Raw genomic sequence first — 19,735 nt, 5'->3', positions numbered from 1 at the left:
TGACGGTTGCATGATGTCATTCTCCACTTGGGAAATGATGTTGAAACTCAACACCTCTCATTAGTGTGGTCAAGTTTAATCTGCTCAGAGTGACTGGAATGAAAGATGCGGTGTAGCTTAAGAAAATAAAAATGTATATGTATGTATATATGTATAAATATATATATTTAGTCTTTGTTACATTTTTGGTCTTTATATCAAATATCAAAGAATGTCACGGTGAGCTTACATGTTACAATAATAATAATTACAATATTTGTCATTTAGCAGACGCTCTTATCCAGGGCGACTTACATTTGTACCAATTTATACAGCTGGGCATTTTACTAGAGCAATCTAAGTGAAGCACTGCCCCACCCGGGATTTGAACCCATAACCTTCCTAACCACTACTCCACAGTGCTGCCCTTACACATATTTACACCTAAATGTCATTGTTAGACTATGTAAAAAACAAATAACAAAAAAACAGCCCTACTCCTCAAAATATTCCACCAATTAAAAATAATAAATAATAATGTATGCCCTTTTTAATAATAATCACAGTACTTTCTATTTTCACCCCAGGTTGGCATAGTGATTGATTCCATGTAACCTATAATTCGATCTCAAACTTCCTGCAAATGTGCTAGCATTGTTGGTCAAAGCTGAAACGTGCAATAGAATATGTGGGCTACAGTATTCTTCTCCTTATTATCTAACATTTCCTGCTGTCCTTTGTTTTGTTTAAATCAAGAACACACACCAGACTGGAAGTTATTTAGAACTGTTGTCATTTCCTGGCCCAGAATGCAATGTTTCTTAATCAGTTCTGAAATCTACAAGGACCATTTTGTCACACTCAGAATACAGTGTTGCTGACACAACAGGCAGCCCAACAATCTTCCCCGTTGTGTCTCTTTAATGTCATATATATTCATCCTGTTTTTCAAACATAAAGGTAAAGAGCTTGAGGTTTTTTTTTTGACACGCCCATACAATAAGATGTGTTGTGTTGATGTCTGATGTCATTTTCAACACAATTGTACAAATTAAATTTGGCAGCATTTCTTAGGTAAACACAGAGTTGCAAAATATGTTATGAACACATAATATGACAAGAATTCACAGGAACTCCCCACCATGCTTAAAAGAGCATTGTATACATTTATATATATATATATATATATATATATATATATATATATATATATATTGAACTGCACAATAATACCAAGTAAATCCTTTAATAAAATGTGATTTGCTTAGTAATGAAGCATTTCTTAGGTACACTTTAGAATTGATAATTCTTCATTGAAAAATAATTCTTTCAGGTCTTGTACAATATTTATTACCATGGCTTCACAATTGTTTTATTTATGGTTTACAGTTGATTTTATTTAACCTACATATAAAAATGCCACCCTTATGAATTAATCTTTTTTTTCATTTACCAAAACGCTCTAGAAGCAAATAGTTTGTTCATTGAAATTAGACATCCATTTTTGGTATGACTGTCATGTGCTTGAAATCTGACTTCCTCTCAGGGCAGATAATGAATTATAAAATAGCCCTGTCACACTAATCTTTTAGCCTGCGGTGAATTGTTAAATAAATCATTTTAATGATTACAATTTGCAGTCTGGACAACTGTCGTGCTTGGTGGAACCAATGCTAACAATGCTGGCTTCAAAGAAGCTTTTTTCACATGGATTGGCTTGTTAGAATTGGTTTATTGTGAAAACCTTAAAGTACAAAACGTTGATCAGTTTGTTTGTTCGGAGCTCTGTGTCCTTTTTCCATCAAAGGATTCACTTTATAGCTTTAGATTCTGGTAGAATACGTGTTGGGAGGGGGTAGTGTTTCCTGGTGTCTTCATTTCTATTATAAAGAATAAAATATATTTTTCAGATATGGAAGCATGTTAGAAAATAGGGACATTGAAGTGGGTTATATTAGAAATAAATACTTATAGATTATTAAATCGTAATCATCAGAAGAAAAACATAAATGATCACCACAATTACAAAAATGTTACTTGAGTCAACGAACAGTTAATATCAGTCAGTTATTTTATTTTCATTTATTATTTTTTATTTGCTCTAATATATTTGGAGAGCAAGCAAGCCTTTCTGCTTTGATATTGATTTTCTGAATTTTCTTTCATCTACAGTGTGGATGTTTTTTTATTATTTCATTATGTTCCAGCCACTGACTCTCTGTCACAGCTGCAGCGTCTGTTGCTTTCCATGTTTTCGTCATATTATCAGATACACTTTTCAAATGCTGGACATAGTCCTTATCGTGGATCACTGTACATCAAGATGATACATCATGAATCGAGTGGGAAGAGAGCTGATAAGGAAAAATGCTATCAAATAGTTATGGTCTGCAGGTGGTCACATTGTGCAGGAGCAAGGTTTGAAAACTGATGACCGAAGATTCTAGATTTCCATGTATGGGCGTATTTTCCAGAAATGCAAGGCCAAGGTTATTAGTATTAGATAATTTATGACTGTCAAGTATGTAGGAAAACTGTTTAGAAATAAAAGGCTTCTCTTAAAAGGCAATGGTGAAGATGAAATCCAAGAGGGAGAGATTAATTAGAACGGGAGGACGGGGGAATCTTACTGTTTATGTTCTGTGATCTAGTTTAAACCAACTGTCACCCCTGTTGTGTTTCTGGTGCTAACAGGCCACACAGGCTATCCTTTTCTCACCACTTCCCGTTCTCCAGCCAGAGAGGGACCTGAGGGCCGGGGCCGCATGCTCGATCAGAAAGACACCATGGTCTCCTCTGATAAGAAGGACCCGTACATGGCAGGGCCCTCGCATACCCTCCAGGACACTGATGGTAAGGCCTTGGAAAAAAGAGGATGATATTCCTGTGGTGGGGAAGAGAATAGGATAAACGTGTAACTGCTTCCAGCTGGACCAGGATGGGCTCGTATAGGAACATCTAGCTCAACTTTACACTCACTGTGGTGAAATTGACCAAACAAGGAATTTTACGTCCACGAGGGATTGTAAAACTCCAGTCTAGGTCTGCTTGATTAGAAGGCCTGAAATCATTTTTTATTTATCTAGTAAGGATGGTGCCATTTTGATAGCATTCTTTTTACGTGGCATTGTATGAACCATCAGGCTAGACCCTCATTCGGGCCAGACATTGCGATCATAAATGTTTAAGCCCCTGAAGGTCATACTCAGTGAAGCAGCTGTTCTACGGAGAATAAGGTTACGGTGAAATAGGTTGTTCAATGTCACATAATGGAATGGTTTCACCATGAATAAATCCCATTAGACAAAGCCCAATGTGTCTTTTAGACAGCTGGTAAATGAAAATTCCTAGGAAAGCTGACGTTATTTAGAAGTAAAATTGAAGCCATAAAGGGTATATAATCAATAATAATAACAATAATATTAATTGAAGGGGAAGGCATTATTCTCTTTCTCTCTACAATAATCATTTCCTTGATCTACAATGCAATTAACCCGACTTCCATGGATGAGATCATCATAATTGTTGTCCTGTGTGACCTGAGCGTCATCAGTTTCACTTCAGTAATGTGTTGGGCATCACGAGTGTCTGTTGCAATCTCTCCTGATATAAAGAACCACACAGCGCTCTTATTATCATTTAACGGGGTCAGTTTAATCTCCCGAGCACCACAGGCACAATTATTATTATTGACCAGGCTGGAAGCAGTACACCTACATACAGGAGGCAATGGTGGCAGAAGTGAATGCATGGTTGTACGGCATAAATGTGTGTTGTTGCTCTCCCCTTTGCCATTACCAATTCAAATTCATTACTCAGACCTGATTAAGGTAAAGGGAAGGGGGTGTCATATTTTTATACAGAGCTTATTCTTATTTTATTTTCTTCTGATGTGACTTTTGGTTTCTATTTTTACTCTTGTGTTTGATTTACACGGCTTTCAGCTGCTTTTATAAATATACTTTTGCTGGTTTGCAATTGTGTTGCATGGCTGTGTTTAATTCTGCTGCTTTGAGGTGTCTTCCTTATTATTTAGCTGATTTCAGCTCTTTTTGTATTCATCAGCACAGTATTTTGACTAATCCTGCTTTCTGTGTGAACACTACTGCCCTAGTGATGTCACATCCATGTCTTTAACACAACTACAAGCTCATTCACTGGGAATGATACTTAAGGGTGTTTTTTCTTTTGTTTTTCCAATGGGTTCATGCATGTGGAGGTGACATTTTTTTCACTGCTTCCTTTGAATGCTAAATCTACTCTGAAAACCAACAAACCATGGCAACCTTGGAGTTAAAATGAACTTTATCTAGAGAAAAATAACACCTGATGTGTCAGCTCTGTCGTATCCAACAGAAGGTGTTCTCTGTTCTTTGGCTTGACCAGGTTCTAGTGACCTTGTCCTCATGAGCACAAGAGTTATTTACAGCAATGACTGGCATTGCCTCAGAAATGGAAATGATAAGTTTGCAAACGTTTCATTCACAGCACTGCTAATCAAATGCAGTGGGATTACATATTGGGGCGTGCTATCAGTCTGGTAACAATTATAAATCCAGTCTTATTCTCATATACAATATGGTACAGTTTCGATATGTGGAATTTATTTTATTGTGCTGAAAAATTTGTATTATTCATTTTCAGACACTAGAAAGAATGGTTTATTACAAAGGTGTACATATCTCCAAAGCTGTTCAACTGGTAAAAGCTGTTCAGAGCTCAGATTGAGCCCTATAGTCCTAACATCACTAGGTCAAATCTGGACTATGTTATAGCTAACTATGTCTGACATTCCTCTCAAGGGTGGGCGTGAAGTCAGCCTTGCTAAACAACAGCACCCCCTGTGGCTTACTGGCCACTGCACGCCCTTAGGGTTATCGGTGAGAACTGCGTTAGTCCTACCTATCTGAAAAAAGCAGACTTGCAACATAAATTAAATAGTCATGTGTATGTCTCCTGTTTTTTATGCAAGGGTTGTAGCAAAGAGCCGAGTTAAAAAATTAAGAATAGTGATTGGCAAGTCCAAACAATAGTAATACAAAAATACGTTACTTAATACTAATCATAATAATAACAATAATAATGGTGATAAAAAAAAGCTAAATATTTTTAAATCAATCATTGAGCATCAGCATGGTAATGTTTTCAAAGTACATTTGAGCTGTATGGTGTGCGAGCAAATCTAAATGTGCTTGTGTTGTGCTTCTGTGCAGTGATTTCCAACCACCTTCTGCACCTAAGCTAACCCCCCTCCCATCTGCTGCCATTGTACTTAGTCTCCCTTCCACAGGACATTTCATCTGCCCAGATGGAATGTTCCAAGGCTTTACCTGACGTACTGCCAGTGTATTACTAACCATAGAGCTAGAGTATCCGTCCTGACTTAACCAAGTCGTATCTCTTCCTTGTTCAGGGAATTAAATCTGTCCTCCTCCTCTTCTCCTTTCCCCTGTCCTGTGCTCATCCTTGTGTATCTTTCTAATTTATGGAGTCATTAGAAAACCAGCGGCAGACTTCCTTTTCTTTATCTCCCCGATAGCTGTCTGGAGTCTTTGCAGTCTTGGGTTTAATCATAGCTTGGCCATTTTCAAAACATTGATAGAAACCTTGATTGGCAGGTTTGCCATATGTTTTGGATTTCTAAATAATGTTTTAAGTACCAATGCATTTAGGTTTGTTGTGAGTCATTAGAAGCTGACCACATATGTATAGATTATTTTTTTCTTCAAATTAATGACATAGCGAAAGAGAATCCTATATTATTGGAAAATCAAAAGAAAATGAAACAGCCGGCAGATGATCATAGTTGATTGCACCACTTTTAAGATTGAATCAGATGGAACAGTTATCAATTCATATAATTCATGCAATCTATATTTGCAGAGGTTTGCAGCTCATATTAAAAATAATTATCTGGTCTGCGAGAAATGGGAAGTAATTGCTTTCTGATGTATACTTATATTGCAGATTTCTGCCACTTCTCCTAGTAACAGTGTAAATAAAACATGGTTGGATAAAATCCAAGAATGAATTTAGCCCAAGCTATGTTTTTCATTGCTGGTCAGAGTAATATAATTCTGTTACAATCTTTGTACCGGCTTTCTCCTGCTCAAATGAAACTATAAATTAGCTCTCCTTAGTCAGAAACAGAAGTGTCTACCCCCTCTGTTTATTGCCCCATATCTTAGGAGCAATAAAGGTCTTCAGAATTGTACATTATATTTCTTGATAGATTCTTATGTTCGGCCATTACCAGTTCAAAATGAGAAATACTGTCAACAGGATCAGACATTCAGGTGATTTATAACTGTGGGAGAGAAAGTGTGAAATAAACCTACCATTCCAGGACTCTGAATCCCAGCGGATGAGGCCCTGATCAGGGAAGTCAAAGGATGACAGAGAGAATTTCAGCCAACTGAACGGATTAGACAGTCTTAAGAAAACTGGGCTGAGAAAAATTGTGATGCCGATTGATCAGGGAACAAGAAACTCCTGAACTATCCTGAAATATTTCTAAAGATAAGGAGAATTCCTAGAAAGTGATATTGAAGACCAGGGTGCTTTCACAGGACAAATCTCACTGAGTAAAACAAAACTCAACAATCTTGGAATTTGAAACCGTTTAATGAAGCAACTCACTGTTTTAATCTCTAATAACTTGCAAAAAAATTTTCTTGTCGTTGGTCAATTTTACAAATATAGTATTGAGCAAGGCTGTTTCACAGGAACTGGCCCAGTTATATAAACCCCATGAAATCAGGTACTCATAGCAACATATCAGTCCCAAGTCCAAGGGACAAATGTAATATCTCATGAAAATGTAATCTCTAGCAGGGGAAAATAAGGGAAAGTGGATACTGATGAGGCCAAAGTTCTTATTTAATAATATTTATGTAATCACAAATGACATTTGATGATGTGGAAAATGCTCAAGGTACATTTTCATAAATTATAGAGACTTGATATGATTTGTATTATTGTTATTGATGTCATTCATAGCTTTGAAACTAAAAGCTAGTGCTCCCTTTGTGCATCTTCGTCTTCCAATGAAAAAGGCTCAAACGTTATAAAATGCATGCAAATGGAATATTGTGAATATAGAGATTTAAATCCTCTTTATTTCAATTTAGTACCCCCTTAGTGTAACAGTTTTTCTCAACTATATTTCATATATGAATTCCCGATTAATATGCATATTTAATATAATATATAAAATCATAATCATTATCAACCTATACCAATCGACTGCTGGATGAAGTGACGGCCTCCCCAAGGAATAGAATATATTTTTAAAATCAAATAAAAATATCCAGATATCTTTTGTGTAGATATGTTAATAATGTATTTGAGTGTCTTGTCTATTTCACATCGTATGATGTCACTAATAAGCAAAGAAGCGTTCTAAAAGTAAGATCCACTATTTACAAAGAAAAAGCTCCACAGGACAGATTAATCAGATTGGGTGTTATTTTGGAGAATCTAATGCTATTTCAACTTCTTCAGTCAATATGGATATAAAGGTAATCCGATTATAACCAACAAAATCTGCTCTGTGTGACACACCTGGTCTGATCTCCGCAGGACTGTAAGTACTGGGCCGGACAGAACTGTAAACCTACAACCAATCTGAATGAAATTACAGACATATACAGACAAATAACAAGTGCCTTCTAGGTTCATATTTTGATATAGCTTATAGCATTTATCAAATATATATAATCTATATATCCTTTATATATATATATATATATATATATATATATTTATGAAACTGTAGTTCCAGGCAAAAGTATATTTCCTGGCAAACACAATTAATTACTGAAAAATACACTTAATTTGTAGACTTCTGACTATAAACTTTAACTTAGCACGTGCTAGATTGGGCCAAATGTGCTACAAATCACACCAGCGTGAGTCCTTGGGTTGGTAAACAGCTCTGAACTTTCTTGGGGATGTGAGGCCTTAGTGCTTCAATGACTTTTCTCATTAAACGGCTTTATAGAAGCAGTTTATTTTACAATATTGTCTCTGTCTCGGGATTCAAACGAATGGTCAGAAAAGGCTGTTAGGTGGGTCTTCAGGAAATCTTAAATGAACCCTTTAAGTTCTGTTTTATGTTTTTCTCCTTTAGCGCTGAATCATTGCTGTATCTATCCATTGATCTTTTATCTGGCCATGGTGACGCATGGCACACAAAATGCGTTTGTTGCGATCACAAGATTATATTGGAGCACTGATTTCTTTCTTTTCTTCTCAAACAATGCCTTCCAATTCAGTGGTTTTAAAGTGGCAGATCAAAGTTAGCAGCCCTTGATGAAACCTTTGCCATTATATAATGTCTGCTTTGAAGTTCCCACAGACAAAGTGAACAGTATTTTGCGGAGATGTGTAAGGGGCTAAATCAAGAGACTTGAGAATATAGAAAGGTCTCTGTATGTTCTGTACTTCTGCATGAAGGATTGACCAAGCAGTTCATGTAGTGGTAAGCGTGGGTGCCCATGTCTTGAAGGGAGCTGGGTATGGTCTTCTGTAAGATGTTTGGTCAAAGCTGACTCAGGTCAAGTGTGAAGAATTGGTTTCTTCTATATGAGGGGAGAAAAAAAGTTTCACAGTGAGTGGAAAATGCCTTTGAGGCGTTATTTGATCAAAACTAATGTACCAGGAGAACTAATGTTGTCAGAATGCGAAGATGGGTCTGTAGGAATGCTAAATATACATTAGGATATATTCAGAAAGCCATTTTCTTCTGCTTAGAATTCAGATAGATTTTTATGTGAGATCAGATGGAACTAACATGGAGGTCACAAAACTATGGTTCCATGAACAGCAGTTTTAAATTCCACTGTAGTGTTTGCTTTTAACAAGAAAACTGAAACTTTTTATATACAGTATATATTGTTGTTAAACAAAGGACCAACAATATGCTGTTGCTGTGCTCAGTGTTTACGTGTTATGTTCTCTCTGATATAAACCATTCTTTTCAGCTTTCGTATGTCTATTTAACAGAACACTGTTTGTCTTCACCCCGTGAAAGCTACCCGTCTGTGTTCTGATTTTTTATTTTTCTATGAAACGCTTTATGGAACTCAGGTTTTTAATTGTTGATTGCTATGTGCCAGGTATGTTGAAGTTATCATCTGTGATTATGCATGCTCACGCGTGCCAAAAACAGAAGAGACAGAATTTCCGCAACATTTTAAAACTCTGTGAGAGCTCTTATGTTTTTGTAGAACAGCTGTTAGGAGGATAGCAAATTAATATTTTAAATGAAGTATTTGAAAACTAGTGAATACATTCACTGCATAGTAAAAGAAAACCTGCAGAGAATTAAAGTAGGACATGATGTACATATACTCACTTTAATTTAATTATAAGTAACCTGGTTATTTCTTATAGATTATAATTATATTAACTGGATCTTAAATTAAAATTAGAAAGCCAGTTAATTTCACAAATGGAAGACATCTGCTTTTCTTGAACATTTAGGGTTTCGCAGGATATTAGTTTAATCATCTCAGCAGCATGGCCTCATCCCATACCCGACAACTTGGACTGAATAGAACCTGAATGAATCACAAGTCAAATTAACATCGTATTTAAATAAGCAACACCTTTGTAGAACTTTAAAGACTCGTACCCTGGAAAAGTTAATTGCAGCTTTAAGTTCGGCTATAGGAGTGGATGGCTTATTAAATCTGACTGCTGTATCTTCATTTACAGTCCAGATCAGAAATAATTTACTTAGAAGATGAAAGATTTAAATTCTTCAAGGATCTTCGACGTCCTTCTAGGTGTACTTCATGTATCTTTCCCTTTTTCATAATGAGAACTTTGTTTGACCTTACCCCCAAGCACTGATCTTTAACGCACTGTTTTGCTCATTCTTCCCGGCAAGGATGAGTGTTGCTGTGAGCACCAGAGGACTCTTATTTCTTCAGTATAAACTTTGGCCTTGACTGGCTTAAAACTTTATCTTCATATTAAGTGGTATATCTTGTCAAAATCTGTAAGTTCACCCTTAAAGATAATCGGGACAGAAGTTATAAATTAGTCGATGCTGTGGCTTACAAGATAAAGCTGGTATGTAATTTGAATGTTACCGTGTTTACATTTCACATTATGAAGTCCTGAATAAGAAATCCATCTTTCCTCAGGAAATAAAACACACAAAGATTAAACAGATCCACAGCATTCACTAATTTCACATTTAAACTATAAATCTCTAACATAGAGACTGTGTCCGTATATTATTCAGAAGCAGTATCACTGTGTGTACATTACAGGCATTTCAACAATAGGAGCAAATATGCATGAAATGTAAATATTTCCAGTATATAAAAGAAAGATTCATGACCAGCAGGATTTTAAATGCATACACAACATTGATAAATTAGCAGTGATATGATTAATCATTTGATTAATCACATAAGATCACATAGTCATACAACACAGTTAAACACACTTTAGAACACTGTATTTCACTAATATACACATACACCAAGGCAAAAATATGTGCAGCCACTTAACATGAACTTATATTAGTTTAGCTGATAGAAAGATGGACACATGGACTTTTACTATCAATGGCCAAGAACCACAGAAAGATGTGACTGCTTTTGTGATGTGTCCATTCAGTGACAGTGACATTCTGATGCAAAATATGTTTAATTTCCCTTCCACATGTTCAGTTTATGTCAGGGTCTAAATTACTGAAACAGAAGTACAACAAGCCAGTCATTGATTACTATGCTTACATTAGTGGAATCACTTAGGTTAAAGAAGCACAATGAGGAGAGCATCAGTTAACTCCTGGTGTAAGTATATATGTCCATATATTGCAGCCAGATAGTGTTACATCCTCACCTTACAGTACATGTCAGGAACATTTTGTATCTTGCTTTGAACTAAACACAAGAAACAGCTGCTCTCTCTCCATAGGAGTCATTTTCATCACTTGAGGGTCCTGAAAGAAAAAAATAGCAAAGATGTAGACCATTAGTTAGTTGCAATTTCTAGATGTTCATGCTGTAAAATTAAAGGGTCTTTAAATGGACTCCTGCTTTGTGCCAGACAAACCATAGCCCCTATCAACATTACATTGCATAAGCATGTCATATTTCATGTTAAGACAACTTCTTATCTCACTGAAAACTGCAAGAAAGAAAGCTTTCCAAAATTCCATGTTTGAGGTAGATTAGGCTGGAAGAAATCGCTTTACCTAAAAGGTTAAAACATTCTTAAACATGTTTTTTCTTCCCCCGACTTAAATAAAATAAAAAATCCCAGTATCCCTTTTTTAAATGGAAATATATATATATATATATATATATATATATATATATATATATATATAAATATATCAGAAAATATTTAACAGAAACAGAGTTAAACATATCAAACTGGAATACTCTGCACTACTTGCTTCTTATAAATGAAATGCCAACATTATCTTTGTCTTTTACTCTGTACTGCACAATAGGTCAGGCTATAATGTGCCTTTTTGTTTCCTTCAAATATCAAGATGCTGTAAAAGAACGTGTGGGGAACAAAAGGCAGGCAACCTCTATTTGCCACAAATAAATGTATTTCTTTCCTATATTTGAAAGGAAAACAAACTTGTGCAGCGATTGTTGAACTGTTGAACTATGAATGGTTCTAGAGATTTTATAACAGCCCAGTTAATCAGAAAGAGCACACCTTGAAATAGATGATTAAATCCCACCAATATTCCTGGAAATAAACTGATGCTATTTATCAAGGGGTCTTCTTGTACTTGGGTTTGATTTAACGAACATTGAAAACAAGATGTTATTCACAGTGAACTCCCCAGCTCGACTTATTCCTCCCTAGTACAGGATACCAGCTGCTACGCCTAACCTCCTCCTCAGTTAACCTTGATGCCCATCAAATTCAGAGCAGCAAAAGGAGACCACCCTTTGAATTCACAGCTGCTTAAAGCCCATAGCATTAATGAGAAGTTCTTTGTTAACTTTTTTTAGAATCATTATGTAGGAATCAAGGCATGTAGGTAGATTCTCAAGTCTTAATTATAGCTCACTGTAAAGGTAAAACTGCAATAATGGTTCTACATACTTGTGTAAGCTAACACTTATTACTGCTGTGTGGAATATGCCTTTTAACACAGTATTAAGGTCTTCCGTGAGGAATAATGTGATTTTCACAGTCTGTGATGCTATGTGTTCAATATATTCTAATGATCAGTCTGGCTTTTCTCTTTGACTAACAAGAAAGTTGTTCATTTAAAAAGCGTCATTAAAGATATGAACTGTCTTTCAGGCGTGATACGGGAGAGTTACCAGAAGGGACGCGATCAGCTCGTTCCCGTCACCCTGTTGGCAATAGCCGTCATCCTGGCCTTTGTGATGGGAGCCATATTCTCTGGCATCATCGTCTACTGTGTGTGCGACCACCGGAGGAGGGATGTGGAGATGGTCCGGCGCAAGGACAAGGACACGGTGCATTCCAGGAGAGGCTCGATGAACAGTGTCACCAAACTAACTGGCCTGTTCGAGACCCAGTCAAAGGAGCCCAAGCCCGAGGCCATCCTCACCCCGCTGATGCATAACGGCAAGATGGGCACGCCCAACGGCACGGCAAAGATGCTCATTAAGGCCGATCAACACCACCTGGACCTTACTGCCCTGCCGACTCCCGAGTCCACGCCCACCTTGCAGCAGAAGCGCAAGCCAAGCCGTGGCAGCCGCGAGTGGGAGAGGAACCAGAACTTGATTAACGCCTGCACGAAAGACCTGCCACCGATGGCTTCTCCAGTGATCCCAACCGATCTCCCTCTCCGGGCATCTCCAGGCCACATTCCCAGTGTTGTGGTCCTCCCCATCACCCAGCAGTCCTATCAGCATGAGTATGTGGACCAGCCCCACCGGGTTGAGATGAACCAGCTTGCAATGGAAGACCAGGGCGCCACATTGGAATATAAGGCTATTAAAGAACACCTAGGCAGTAAGAGTCCCTGCCACGGCCTCAACCTAGTGGAAAACGAATCCATCCCTCCCAGAGTCCCCCAGAGGGAGGCTTCACTGGGGCCCCCCACTGGAGTCCCTCAGATGGGCAAGCGGTTAGAAGTGCACTCCTCGGCATATGGCCATGATTACAAGAGGGGTTACCCCCTGAGCTCTCAGCAGAAAAGCCATCAAGGATCTGCTCTGAAAAAGCACAACACTAACTCCTCAAATTCTTCACACTTGTCAAGAAACCACAGTTTTAACAGGGTGGAAAACCCACCCCCTGCACCTCAGAGAGTTGACTCCATACATATGAATGCTCAAGCGCAGGCCGTGACTGTGTCCAGACAGCCAAGCATGAGCTCCTACAGCTCTCTGCCCAGGACGGGGGTGAAGCGCACAGCTTCCTTAAAGCCTGATGTACCGCCCAAACCCTCGTTAGTTCCCCTCTCCGCAAACATCAAGCCAAATGATGCATGTACATAATTATCATGCGGGAGACAGGGAACACAACTGCATTGACTTTACTGTCTCTTGTCAGTGTACAGCAAATGCAACACAATATTTGTTTTTTTTATGAGGAAAAAAAAGTTGTTGAGCTCAGGATGTTTGCTCTCATTCCCTGGGAAAAGTGGAATATTTTCTGTTGAAACACACAAGCTACAACTGAACAACATGACACCACCACAATAAAGATACACAGCATGTCATCCTTTAATGTTCTAAGAGGTGGCGGCAAAGAATAATACAGCAACCCAATGGATATTTTGTAACAACAGGCCAAAAGCACAATGTTGCATTGAATGTGTAATCACTCTTGTACTGTACAGCGCACTCTCCGCTCAGAGAGACGAGGGGAGGACAGTGCATTGACAAAGCTGGCTCAGGCTAAACAATGGCTGGAGTTGACTGTGTGCAGATAACTGTGAAATGCCTCTCAGTGTTACACCAATTGGTCATCGCAATTTAGTGCTGCTTTGGTCAAGGCTTTGGCCTGAAAACCTGCTACTGGTTACCGAATAACATATGACTGTTAATACTAATAGCTCCTTGTATTTATTATTTAAGTGCTTTTGAAAAGAAGAAAAGACTGACTTTTAAGGCTATGAAAAACTCTTGAGACAATTAATCAAGTGTGAAATTATTTAAAGTCAATTAACTGGAGCCAGTCAATGTTTATTTTTTAGCACATGGGTCCACTAACCGTGTGGAGCTGGGGTCTTGAACTTTGTTTGGACTTTCCGATACACATGAATTTTCAGAAAAGGGGGAATATTTATTTAACTGTGCCAGGTGGCTGCTGACTGGATCTGGGATCTACAGCATGCAGAAACTCCAAGGTTGAAACTTAAGGAACTACAAAAGGAACTCCTAACCTGCACATCGGTCACACCATTGCTTTCCAACATTCAGTAATATGGCTTTTGTCCGTAGTTGATACTTTCTTAAAAGGCATTGGCTTGTGACGTGCCATCTCATTTCACTTTGCATGTAAAAATGCAAAAAAAAAGAACAGAATACCACAAAAAAAACAAATAAAGGTGTGATAATCATTTATATGATCCAGCTATGGAAATGCATAATTTATAGTCTTATCACACAGGTTCTTAGTTGGAATACATCTGTGAATAGCCTGTTTTCTTCCACATGTAAATTTGTGCCTTACACCCTGAGTTGTGCATAGTTCTCTAGCTGTTTAATAGGTTTCCTTTTTAGTTTGGTTTTATTCGATTTTATTTATTTTTAATTTCCCTTGTCTGATTAAAGCAAATAAAGAATGTAGATATTATTGTTGTAACTCTGGTCCCTAGACATATTTGGGGGTAGCACCACATCCCCCCTGTTGTGGTTCATTTTTAATTGTGCCAACTATGCGCTTGAACCAACCCCTTGTTGTGCTGGCATTGTAGACAGTGCTGTGGGTGGCATTGTTTTTTTTTTAATCATGAAGTCCTTTTTTTCATCCTCTTCTTCTTCCTCACTGTTTGATAACGACTGACAGATGCGAGTTCTTGCTACGGCCTCTGTCGTGTCTGCGTGATGCACTGCTAAATGAAACACTATCTGATTGGCTGCGCTGAAGATAAAAGGCACCGTGACATTTATCATGTAAATTATGAAAATCCCTACCTAGGCAGCAGAGTCAGGCTGGTTCCTGCATTTATGAAAAGCTGCAAAAATAAGGGCAATTTTATTGGTTTCTTTTATGGTTTGTTTGTTTTGTTTAAAAAAAAAAAGAAAAAAAGAAAAAAAAAGTGGGGCGACCTATTTTAATATTTGGTAATTTCTTTTTTATTCCAACAGATTAGTATGTTTTTAATCTATTAAATATCTATATCAACATGCTGTAATAATGAGGTTTTTATCTACTGATCTCTCTAAAAAAAAAAACACCCTAAATTACTTTTTCCCATCCCCCAAAAACGGACTGAAAGACTGCTCATCAGGTAGTGTTTAGTATTTAGATAGAGAAGTATAGATTGACTAGATTAAAGTGTGTAACAAGGGTGCATGCATCTACTTGATCTTCCCCGATACGATTCTCAAAATACAACCGGTTTCCAATGGCAGATGGAGGGGGGGTGCCTCATTTTCATCATATGACCTGGGTGAAGTAAATCAATAAGCAGACTTACTGAAGGTCTATTTCTTCACCTTCACTGACTATGTTCTGAACCGTGTTATCACCTGGGTTGGGTTGTTTGGGTGGTGTTCGTAGACAGCCTTAAAACAGCAGTCGACAGATGGTACAGGGACACTCATTTTAACCCTTCGAAAGCTTACATCTTAACATATTTCCCACAGATTAGCACAGATACTGCTGCCCACAATGGTGCTGGCATCTCTACAGGCCCTGAGTCCCTTAGTGTGCCTTTGTCTCTCACCCTTGCTATACACTGCTAGATGCAAATTCAGACTTTCTTTTTTTTTTTTTTTTTTGTAACCTTGTAAAATATTGTGATGTCACAAAGTTTTCCCCTTCTCCACATTCTTAACATCTGATTCACGGCTAAATGTATGTTGTAAAAAAAAAAAAAAAATCTCTTTAATAATTGCAAAATGTAATAAAAACAAAAGGAAAAAAAAATCCCTCTTGTCCAGCTTCTTTGGATTCAATTATAATAGAAACATATACATACATATGCGCAGGCATGCGTGCACACAACTCTCAAAGCAGGTATATCAGAAATACATTAAATGTGACTGCTATCAGAGCTTATTTCAAAATTATATTAAAACAGATTTGATTTGAGAATTTTCACTTCACAGATGGTTGTATGTTCCCAAATTGCAGTATTATATAAAAGGTTGCATATGGATATATTATCTTGCTCAAACTATGAATAAGTGCAGGTACGGTGAAATAAAACAGACGCTGCTGATCTGAAGTCATTGTGCAATCCCCTTATTGTTCAGTCTTTCTAACTATATATATCTGATAAGAATCAGTCTGGAGCCTGTCTTGTCAGTTTATGCTTGGAGCTTTATTTACCATCATTTTGATAAAGAGGTGATATGGAGGAGAGTCATACGCATACAAGATTAGTCCACTGCTTAAGAACCTGGTTTTTATTTACAACTGAATGTACCGGGATTTCCTTTACACCTGAATGCTTTAAGTGGCACCACACACTGATGCCATGTGTTATTTGAGCTTGTTTTTTCTCAGTCTACCTTCCATTCTAGTATAGCATTCGGAGGGGGCAAGGTAGCAGTGTTGCACGATGTGGATTTTTAAATATTTTGAATGCAACACTGTTTTGGAAGCCTGTGCAGAATGGGAATAGATTTGAGATTCCACCTCATCGCAATACCTCCTCACATTAAGGCTGTAGATCTTGCAGAAGAGGCTTTAGGCAATAGGAGTGTTTGAGCAGAAATCTGATAATATAATCACAGGCTTCAGAGACAGTACTGAGTCTCTTTTTCCTGCTAATTTATTTATTGTAATTTGAAAGCAAAATTTCATACACAAATGGTTAATGTCTCGTATAACTTAATCATATTCTAAATGCTTAATTAAAAGATACTTATGGGTAACAGTTTCGGTAGGTATTTTTTGTTCTATTTCCTAAGATCGGTTTGGAAATTAAATGATTGTCACTCAGATTTCAGGCTCAGAATCAAGGCTCCAATAATCAAGGCTCAAATGTCATTTCTAGTCATTATTCTGCAATACATATTATATGTAGGATATTCCGAAGATGCAGTCTAATTAAGGCAAAATGTTAATCCTATTTTCTTCAGACAGAAAAAAGCACATGCAAACAGATAAACCATCTGACGATATTTACTGTGACATTTTAGCTTCATAATAAAGGTCAAAAGTTTAACTCCATGTAAATGCCCTTTGTGAAGCATGCTCATAGCATTCGTTTAGTTCAGTCATACAATTCATGCATAGTTTGAAAATGCATTGCAAATTCTAATTTATCCACAAGGAAATGTATTGAACAAGTAGAATAAGTTGCATATAAAATAGCCTTAAATATGTGTTACAATTATCTGAGACATACGGTTCAAAAACAATCTTAATTTTTAAATAATTCCTTCTAATTCACTTGCACTAAATCATTAAAAATAACAGATTGTGTATTGTCAGTTTAAAAGAGAAACCCAAGATCACATTTCCTGATCAAATATCTACAAGTCACATACAAAGTTAACAGACTTCAACCTAGTATTGAGTCTTGGGGCGGACCAGGATATAAAGTACCAAATGTATTCATTATTGAGACATCGATGGAGTTCAGATATTCACCCAAGAGTGTTCTTTGACATCAAAGTTATTAGCAGCACAACTTAATTCTTCTGCATGTGCAAGAAGAGGCAACAGATTGCTGAGGACGTGTGAAGACAGAAGGAACGCTAATGAAAGCGATGCACCCAGGACCCGGAGGTCTTGAGAAACTGTGAGATACCAGCACCTGCATCGTGATCTGGCTCAGCGTTAACGTAATCCTTCATTTCAAGCAATTTTGAGTCGGTAGGTTGACAGTGATTTGTCATGGTCTTTGATTACAAGGCAGGGGTTATTATTACAGTGTAGATATGTGGGCTGCATTACCTTTAAAGACAATTTGAGTGGTTCATGTTTAAACACCAAAGTTTATTAAAATCTGCTTCTAAAGTTGGATAAAGTTTCAGTGGTACTATTAATAAAGGGGCAGAATGAATGGACGTGTCCAATAAATTGTTAAACCACACATGCTGACTCTACGTTGACACATTTCTTGAAAGTTTCGCTTTGAAGTGAAAAAATGTTTATGAATGTTTTTTTGTAGTTTTTTTTTCCCAAGAATGAAATCAATCACATAATTATTAATTATTATGTATTTTATGAGATTTTTTTAAATCATTAAGAAACTGAACAGGAGAAAAGTTGGGGCAGACAGTTGCCAGAAACACAGAGGAAGTTAAATCAGTGGTTGGATTCCCTTCAGCCCATTAAAGCCTCTGGTTACAGGAGTTGATGGTCATGAGGGCAACATTATGGGCTTTGCTTCTGGTGCCTTAATTTGTGTCCTAATCAGTGCCGTCTCCCCTTGTTTAAAAATAGTCCGGCTACATTACAGATTGCTAAAGGTTAAAACCCCACTTCTGGTAAATGACAATTCCCCGAGATTTAGAAGGTCATACACACAAACCCTGCCACAATTATGTAGCGCAGGTGCCCCCAAGGGGAACTATTTAATTGAGTTTCTGTCAGAAGAACTGAGAATTAATGGAGGAGATCAAATGATTTTTAAACTGAGAAATGATTTTCGTGTAGTAAGGTTACCCACTGATGTATCAATTATGCTTTTGAATAATGTGAGCTTACATTATCAAGCAGCGAAGGTATAAGAGAACGGACTGCTTAGCAATGGGAAAGCTCACTGTCCTCAAGGTTTCAGTAGCCGTTCAGTCTAATTAAATACACAGCTTGTTCTTTATATATTTGAATACTACTGAGTTAGATTTTAAAACCACTCCAAAGCTCCTGAAAGAAGTGTGAATTCATCGAATTAAAAAACAAAAGAAGATAGATTGTTGGGAAAAATCCTCAGTAAATATATTTTTTTAAATTAAACGTAAAAAAAATATGGTTTTATTCACCCGATTAACAATTTTCATGAATCTCTAATATAACTCTTAAGGAACGTTTAAAAAATGAAATAGAAAAGGTAAATAATTCAGTTAAGGATAACCTATGACATGTAACAAATTTGATGATATTAACCTTAATTGGTCTAAACATAGTCAAAAGTGGCTGCATTTCCTTACTCTTGTAAATATAATATGCAGTGCATGCTGTTGCTGGGAAAGTCGGTTTTTCAGATCATTGTACATTGTTAATGTAATTGCATGCTTGGATGAATCACTCAAATTAAATATAAAATAAATAAATATGCAAACGTTAACAATAAATAAATAAATTGTATCCAAATTTATTGCAAAATGAAACTGACTGTAGTCCTGTTCAGGTCACCATAGGCCTATCTAAGGAAGTAAGTCTATTATAATCATGTTAACTGCCTTTATTTTATTTTAAATGATTGAAGGGTCTGTCCAGCATCCACAAATCATTGTCAACACAGAATGCAGTTTTCTAACTGAGCTGGACTGCTGAAGGTACCCAGGACGGCACTGGAGACGGTACGCGACGACACAAGAAAAAGCTGCGGGATGGCAAAGACTGACCTGAAACGCTTTGGGATTCCCAGCATTGCAATTCTTATTTTCATCTGCCAGCCGATTTGATTTATTCATTTCTTTATTACTGTCAAGCA

General features: G+C 37.1%; 1 protein-coding gene across 3 annotated transcripts in view; it reads left to right on the top strand.

The window, feature by feature from the left end:
* The window catches only part of sema6a (sema domain, transmembrane domain (TM), and cytoplasmic domain, (semaphorin) 6A), a 71,785-nt gene extending 55,884 nt beyond the window's left edge, over positions 1-15,901 (top strand). For 2 of the 3 annotated variants that reach the window (XM_066711304.1, XM_066711303.1), the window contains 2 exons: positions 2,674-2,832; positions 12,277-15,901. In XM_066711304.1, the coding sequence (XP_066567401.1) occupies positions 2,674-2,832; positions 12,277-13,448 (1,331 nt within the window). In that variant the 3' untranslated portion in view covers positions 13,449-15,901. The remainder of the gene's footprint in view (positions 1-2,673; positions 2,833-12,276) is intronic. The other variant, XM_066711305.1, reaches the window with a different exon arrangement.
* Positions 15,902-19,735: the final 3,834 nt, after the last annotated feature.

Source organism: Amia ocellicauda, chromosome 8, assembly GCF_036373705.1.
Source record: "Amia ocellicauda isolate fAmiCal2 chromosome 8, fAmiCal2.hap1, whole genome shotgun sequence".
Classification (NCBI taxonomy): Eukaryota; Metazoa; Chordata; class Actinopteri; order Amiiformes; family Amiidae; genus Amia; species Amia ocellicauda.
Note: the sequence above shows the minus strand (reverse complement) of the source record. Positions and strands in the feature narration are given on the sequence as shown.